Source organism: Protobothrops mucrosquamatus, unplaced genomic scaffold (genome assembly GCF_001527695.2).
Source record: "Protobothrops mucrosquamatus isolate PMUCROS unplaced genomic scaffold, P.Mucros_1.0 scaffold_257, whole genome shotgun sequence".
Classification (NCBI taxonomy): domain Eukaryota; kingdom Metazoa; phylum Chordata; class Lepidosauria; order Squamata; family Viperidae; genus Protobothrops; species Protobothrops mucrosquamatus.
The window spans coordinates 4320288-4328330 of NW_015386333.1; the positions used below are offsets into that span (position 1 = coordinate 4320288).

Sequence of the window (8043 nt, forward strand, 5' to 3'; positions counted from 1 at the left end):
AGGTCATACAGGCATCCCGTCGCCCATCCACGAATCGCATCTATGAGGCAACGTGGAAAAACTTTTGTGCTTGGTGCGACAAACATAAGTTGGCTCTCTCACGACTCAATATTCCTATTATTTTGGAATATCTGTCGGACGGCTTGGACAAAGGTTTGGCCCCTAATACCTTGCGTAGGCAACTAGCTGCGCTCTCTACCGTTCTCGCCTGGGAACACGGAGGGTCGTTAGCTCACCACCCAATGCTACGCTCTTTTCTTAAGGGGGCTGCTAACATCAGGCCACCGACAGTACATAGATACCCTTCCTGGGAGTTGCCCCGGGTTCTTAGGGCTCTAACAAGGGCGCCCTTCGAACCATTAGCATCGTGCAATATGAGTCACCTGTCTCATAAGGCAGCCTTTTTAGTGGCCATTACGTCGGCTCGACGTATATCAGAGCTGGCGGCACTGTCGGTCCGTAAGGATTTGTGCATTTTCCACCCGGACCGTGTGGTACTCTGTCTGGACCCTACCTTTGTCCCAAAGGTGAATTCCCTCTTTCACAGGAGCCAAGAGGTTATTCTACCTGACTTTTGCCCAAAACCATCGCGTACCCTGGAACGGCAATGGCATTGCTTAGATGTCCGCAGGGCGCTCCGCTACTACATGGCACGGACAGCGGATTTCCGAACATCAGAAGCCCTGTTTGTCTCCTTTCACCCCTCTTCCAAGGGTAAGAAGGTTTCCTCTTCCACCATTGGCAGGTGGATTAGGGCGTGCATATCGAGCGGAGTCATTGCCGGTTCCACGAGGGGTCACAGCGCACTCCACACGGAGCGCTTCCACATCTGCGGCTTGGCACACTCAAGCGACCATCGAAGAGGTTTGTAGAGTGGCCACATGGTCCACTCCATCTCCTTTTATTCGGCACTACAAGGTCGATAAATTTGCCTCGGCGGAGGCCTCTTTTGGTAGGAGGGTTCTCCAGCAAGTAGTTTGCCAAAGTGCCACACCGGACCGGTCTGCTTCCCACCCTCAGGGACAGTAGGCTTTGGTATGTCCCATGGGTGGATCCTCCATCTCCAGTGCTGGAGAAGGGGCGTTGTCTTACCTGAACGCCTTTTCTCAGCACGGAGATGGAGGATCCACCTCCCTCCCTCTTTATAGGGAATTGTTTAGCCTTATAGGTTATTAGTGTATGAGCCAGTACATCATTGATCAGTCAAGGTCTACGCTCGCGTCAAGACTGTGCATAGGTCCAGGGACAGGGCGTGACAACTTTGGCTGACTTGATCTGATTGGGCAGGAATACAGTCTCAACCCATGGGTGGATCCTCCATCTCCGTGCTGAGAAAAGGCGTTCAGGTAAGACAACGCCCCTTTTCCTCACTGGAAATGGCTGTTAGCAACACACAGGGGATACTTTCCTAAGAGCTCACAATTCAAGAATACCAATGTTAACTTGGATTGCCAACAAACTTCTATCTGTGACAAGACAGAACACAAAACTGCTTTCTCCTTTGAATTGAGGCACTCCTCCCTCCCTCCCTTTCTTCCTCCCTCCCCTGCAGAGGTGGCAGCAGGCAGGCTGCAGTGGGCGGAGGCTTCACATTTTGACCTCTCCCCCCTGTTGTTGCCTTTGCATTGCTCTCAGCTCATCTCTCCCAGACCCGTGCATGTGTGTGTGCGTGTGCGTGCATGCGTGGGCGGCGGGCAGGGGTGTGTGTCTCACCCCTTGCAGTCCTTCGCCCTCAACAGAGACCTTCTGAGATGGCAGGCTGCAAACTAATGAAAGCTGGGTTTTGGGGAGTATTTGTTGCTTTTTCTCAATGTGCCGCCGATGGCATCGTGTCTTGCCCCCCTCAGCTCTCGCCCCAGCTCCGTGGAAGGCTGCAAGAAGCTCCCATCGCAGCTTCTCTTGTCTCTCTGTTCTTTTCCTCCCCAATGCCACAGTGTGGGGCTGCAAGGAGTGAGACACCCCCCCCATATGCGTGCGCACACACACAGACACAAGAGAGGCCCTTCAGGCAGAGACAACGATAGGGGGAAACCTCTGCCTGGAGCAGCTTAAAAAAATGAACCTGCGAAGCACTCAGAAGGCAGTCCGGCGCTGATTCTGGCGCTTATGCCGAGCCCTGACAGCCCTGCAACTCCAGCTGTCTCTCCCTCAGACTTGTGCGACGCTGTCGCCGCTTCAGCTCATTCTTCTCCGCCCCATTACCACTTCTCTAGGACAGTCGCGTACCACCTGCCGGGTGCCAAAGTACCTGATTTAGAGCATGTACTGGCAGATGAGCAAGCAGGCTTCAGATCTGGACACTCTATTTATGGGCAGGCCCTTGTTCTTTAACACCTGGCCAAAAAATACATGTTCAAACCAGGTTTATCGTTATATACTGCACTTATTGATTTTAGGTCTGCATTTAATCTAGTTCCCAGAAAAAACTTCTGGACTAAGCTCCTGTATACAACTATTGATAGACACCTATTACTGCTTATGCACAACCTTTAAAAGAACTCTAGAAGCAAAATTTGAGGGAGCGTGTACACTAAGGAGATTCTAATCTGCAGAGGAGTAAGGCAAGGATACATTCTAGCCATTGTGATATTTAAGCTCTATATAAATTCTCTTGTTACCCCAATTAAACCAATTAGAGCACCATCCCCCAAAACTAGCTAATAGACATATTAGCTGTTGTATGCAAATGATATAGCTTATTTATCACAAATGCAATTTTGACTTAGACGAGCCTTTAATGCTGTGGCTACTTACTTCTCTGAAGAGGTCTTTGAAATCAACTATAGCAAAACTAAGATCATGAACTTCGCAAAAAGACCTAAATTACATGCCTGGAAGATAAATGGCCAAAACATTGAGCAAGTCAAATGCTTTAAAAATCCGGCCATGGTTTTCCATAGATCTGCTAAACATAGTGCACATCTACACTATGTCATCCAAAGTGCCTAAACCCCAGCAGTAGCAATTTAATGTTTTTATTTTTTCCAGAGGAGTACAACAGCTAGGAGGAAATAGCATTCAGCTAAGGCTAGCATACAATTACTTGCTCTTCTTTTACTCCTCTGAAAAGGATGCAATCTAAATTCCTAAGAGTATATTTCAGGTAACATACTGCATCCCAAATGTAGTACTAAAGAGGGAGGCAGGACTAGCCAAAATCAAAACAGGTGCATGGATTTACATTTGCACATTGGTTAAAACTACTTTTTTTCTACAGGTTTGAATTCACTCCTTATAGAAGACAATTTCAAATCAGTATGGTTCAGGACCATGTCACAAAAACTCCACTATCTTGGTTTCTCCAGGGAAGTGCCTCTAATGATCTGATATGAGTGTCCACTTAATGCACTTAAGAATGTATTAAAGATCTGGAAATCCAACAAGATCAGGCTGCTCTTTCCAAGAATGTTTATTTGTATAGTCAAACTCCCCCTTTTAAAGCAGCAAGATATTTATATCAAATAACTGTCCTAAAAATCTGAAAGGCATTAATCTTAGTACGCTGCAAAGCACTTCCCACGGCAATTTTAGAAGAATGGAATGGAATGGAATGGAATGGAATGGAATGGAATGGAATGGAATAGAATAGAATAGAATAGGAACAGAACAGAACAGAACAGAATAGGAAAAAACAGAATAGAAAAAAATAGAATAGAAAAAATTGAACATGTGAGTTGAAACTGTGCCCCTGTGGATAAGAGGCTATTGAAACTATAACTCATGTCGTGTTACACTGCATCTTGTATAAGGACTCACAGGCTCAATTTATAATACCTTACCTAATAAAATAATCTGGGAAATACTGATCTTTTTTACGTGCAACTACTGTTACCAACTCAGTATGAAGTAGTTTCTCTGAATGTGGCCAAATTCTGCTATGCTGTATGTAAAATTAGGCAAACTTTAACTGCCCACTGTTAATCTACCACCAAATGCAAGATGTTATTCTGTCTTACTATTATCCTTTTTGTAATGCTTTTATTTGCTTGTCTTGTTCCATGTGATTTACAGGGAGAAAAGATCCATGAAGATATTTTTGACATTATAGACAGAGAAGCTGATGGCAGTGACAGTCTAGAGGTAAGACAGACATGTGGTGCTGACCCTTAGATTACCTATAAATTTCTGGACCTGGAGAATGCTAGTTCTGGACTACAATGCCTATCTGTTTAGCTTCAGAATTAAGGGGTGGGGGTAAATCCCTTGGCACACAGGTGGAACAGTCCGCAAATCTAACATTCCCTCTGCTTGCAATCTTCCCTGCCAGGTTCCTCATTAACTTTCTGGGAAAGCTGGCAAAGAAGATTGCAAGTGGAGATCACGTGATTGCAGGGCACTTGACATTTGGTTATAAATGCAAAGAGGTTGAAATGTGTTCATGTGATGGAGGGTTTCATGATGGTCAAAAGTGCTTTATGGGCTGTAAACTACCTGTTCCCAGGGTATTGTGATCGTGAATGGCTGTTAAACAGTCGTAAATTGTGGACTTCCTGTAATGTGGAGGCTGTCTGATTGCTCACTGCAAAATAAACTTGTAGAAAGTAGATAATCTGATAATCTAGTAATAATCTATTACTAGGTTCTAATTACTAGAATTTAGTAATAATTATATTTCATTCTTCAGGGAGAGTGAAGCAGCAAGGATAAATGTTGATACAGTATATTTAAACTATGTGACAAAATGATGAGCTATTTTGAAAAAAAACATAAATACTTGTCTTTCCTTATGATAGAGATTCTCTCACATACACATACATACAAAGACACATTTATTTTCATAGCAATCCTGTGGCATAGGTTAGGTGGGTGTAGCAGCAGTGACTATTTTAGGATTATTAAAATTATTTACGACTTTGAATTCTGGCCTCCTTGTCTAAAACCCAAGGCCTCCCATTTTTAATATTGGAATGATTGAACTGGAATCCTGGCTTTGAAAAGGAATTTTTTTAATCTATATCACTCTCTTGACACTGGATTAGATTATCCTATTCTAAAAAACAGTTTCCCTGAGCTGAAAATTTATAGACTGGAAGGTTATAAAAGCGCATAAAATGGCAATTTTATAGTGAGATAGAGATAGAAAGTGATTCATATCAGGTAAATGATAAAAGGATAAACATAGCATGAGAAACTTTTATTTTAATTATATCAGCATAAGATGACATAATACAACAGGAATACAGGTTACGACCATTCATTCAGCTAACTGTTTAGTGGCACCGAACGGGGACTGTTGTGACTGTTGCAGTGTCCTAATCATGATTTGGTTGCTTGGGTGATTGGCTTGCAATTATGACAGTTGCAGTATCCTGCAGTCACATGTTCATAATTTGTGACCTTTCCTATCGAATTCCCACAAGCAAAGTCAGTGGGGAAGCAAGCAGGAGATCACGAGTTGCTCCCATTCTTTTTTTGCCTGCCTGTCCATATTCCATAGCACCTGCCCTTTTGGCCACAGAAACACATTCTTTCTCAGAATGAACATACCTCACAGAGTTATTGGGGGTAAATGGGGTGATGGAGTGCTATAAACATCATTGAGCTTCTGAAGAAAACATAGGATAAATATGTCACAAGTAAATAAAATCAATGAAGGCCTTATAAAATGATCTGATCAAACAGATCATTAGTGTTTTATTAGTGTTACAGGATCAAACATGAATTTATAAAAGAATGTCCGTTCTTGAAAACTGCCTACCACTCCCCCACATTTCAGTCCCACAGTTTCCATTATACATGACTAGTGAAAAGTCTGCTAAAGATCCTGCTTAACCTATAATGGTTTAGCACATGGGTCGGCAACCCGCGGCTCTGGAGCTGCATGTGGCTCTTTGAGCCATCTCCTGTGGCTCCGGAACCTCTTCCACCATTTGCAGAGAGAGAGATAGAGAGAGAGAAGCAATTGCGCTTCCCTTCTCTCTTTCTCTCTCATGCAAGCCTCCCCTGAGGCCCGGCGCCGGCTTCCTCGCCCTCCTCCTCCTCCTCCCCTTCTTCCTCCTGCTGCTCCCCGGGTGGCTGGGGCAGGTGCTGGGGCAAGAGGGGCGCCTGGGGGGGAGCAGCCAGGCCGGCAGAGGGGATGGCAAAGCAGCTGCAGCATCGCAGCCAGAGCCAGTGGGCCGCACGGCACCAGTCCCTGCCGCAGCTACATCAGATGGGCGGAGGGCGAGCTTGGGCAGCGTGGAGTCCCGGCTGGGGTGGCGGCGGCGGCTTCCTCACCCTCCTCCCCTTCTTCCTCCTGCTGCCCCCTGGGCAGCACTCCTGGCTGGGGCGGTGGCCGGCGTCGGCATCGCTCCCTGGGCCGCTTCCGGGGCAGCCGAGCCGGCCACGCATCTCCCCGAGCCGGTCCGGGCGGCAGTCCTGGTGGGGGCGTCCCTGGGCTGCTCCCTGGGCAGCTGAGCTGGCCACGTGTCTCCCCAGGCTGGTCCGTGGTGCCCCGGCGCCTTTCAGCACCTTTTGCTGCCTCCTGCCCCCTCCCCTTCCCACCTCTTCGGCGCCATCTGCCTTTCGTTCTTTCCTCACGTGGAGAGAGAGAGAGGGAGAGGAAAGAGAGACAGAGAGAGAGAGAAAGAGAGGGCGACTTGTTCTGGCGAAGAACCAGTGGGGGGCAAGACAACGTAAGTCAAAAGACGCAGAACTTTCATGCTAACATCTGCCACAGACTCGGCTAATCCGCCCTCACTCTCTCTTCTTCTCTCTCTACGGACGAGGCTGCTTGCTTCAAATGATTGACTACCGAGGCCCGGGAGCCAGGCAGGCAGGCAATTCTCGGCTGCAGCATTTTGTTGCTGTTGTTTTGCGCGCACGGTGCTGGCTGGGAACAGAGCCAAACAAGTTCTGTGGTTGGAAGTCCCTGTGGCTTGGGAGCCAGGATCTTTCCCCTCTCAGTCCCAAATCCCAAGCAGGATTCACCACATTGGAATTGGAAGCGAGCGGCGAGGAGATGGTCTGTCTCTCTTCCTCTCTTCCTCGCCGGCTACTGAGGCTCCCTGCTAGGCGCAGTCGGCCTGAAGCGGAGGAAGGTCAGGGGCCTTTCAAAGCGTGACATTGCAACTGATGGGAGAGCCTTTCAGGAAGGTGCGGATGAACTGAAGCTCTCCAGATATTGCTAACATACAGTGTTTGCCGTCCCGGCAGCAGGATCGATGCTGTATGAGAGGTGCTGGCATTTTTCTTTGTCAGAATGTGGTGAATCCCCAATTGCCCATCTCTAAGGGAGGAAGTTAAACGATTTGGTAGATGAACTGGTTCTGTTAGTAAAGGGGGGAAGGTGAAGAGAAAGAGAGGGGGGGAAGAGAAAGAGAGAGAGGAAAGAGAGAGGGAGAGGAAAGAAAGCGGGAGAGAGGAAAGAGGGAGAGGAAAGAGAAAGAAGGAGAGGAAAGAGAAAGAGGGAGAGGAAAGAGAAAGAGGAAAGAAAAAAGAAAGGGAGAGGAAAGAGAGAGAAAGAGGGGGGAAGCACCAGTGCCTCTCTCTCTCTCTCTCTCTCTCTCTCTCACACACACACACACACACAAACACAAAACTGAGTGGGGGAAGAGGACTGGCAGACCAAGGGCAGAAAGAGGAAGAGGGAGGGAGGGAGAGAGAGAGAGCCTTTTGACATCTAAAATGAAGATAACACTGCATATATCAGTGGTGGCGAACCTATGGCACGGGTGCCAGAGGCGGCACTCGGAGCCCTCTCTGTGGGCACACGTGCCGTTACCCCAACCTTGCCTCCCCCGCGACCCCTCCTCTCCAGCAGCCCCCCTGAAGGAGAATCGCCCTTGAGCGTGGCCCACACGGAACAGCGCAGCCAAGGACATGGCAGACAGGCAGCGTAGACAAGACTATGCCCTCAACCCATCATGCAGTTGATGCTGCAGGGCGCGGGCAGAGGGTGTGGCCTCCATAGCGCTGCTGGGCTGCCTGGGCTATCTGTGGCAGGCCCTGGAGATGGTGAGTGGTCCTGTGGGCAGGTGGGGTGGGGGTGGAGCGGGGGCGGGGCAGGGGGTGGGGCAGGGGCGGGGCTAGTTTTTGGGCACTCGGTCTCTAAAAGGTTTGCCA

The 8043-nt window shown here is 48.1% G+C and overlaps 1 protein-coding gene across 1 annotated transcript in view; it reads left to right on the plus strand.

Moving 5' to 3' along the window:
• TUBG1 (tubulin gamma 1) overlaps positions 1-8043 on the plus strand; it is an 83063-nt gene that overhangs the window by 35804 nt on the left and 39216 nt on the right. Inside the window, exon 4 of the mRNA XM_015831519.2 lies at positions 4012-4080. Coding sequence (XP_015687005.1) covers positions 4012-4080 — 69 coding nt within the window. The remainder of the gene's footprint in view (positions 1-4011; positions 4081-8043) is intronic.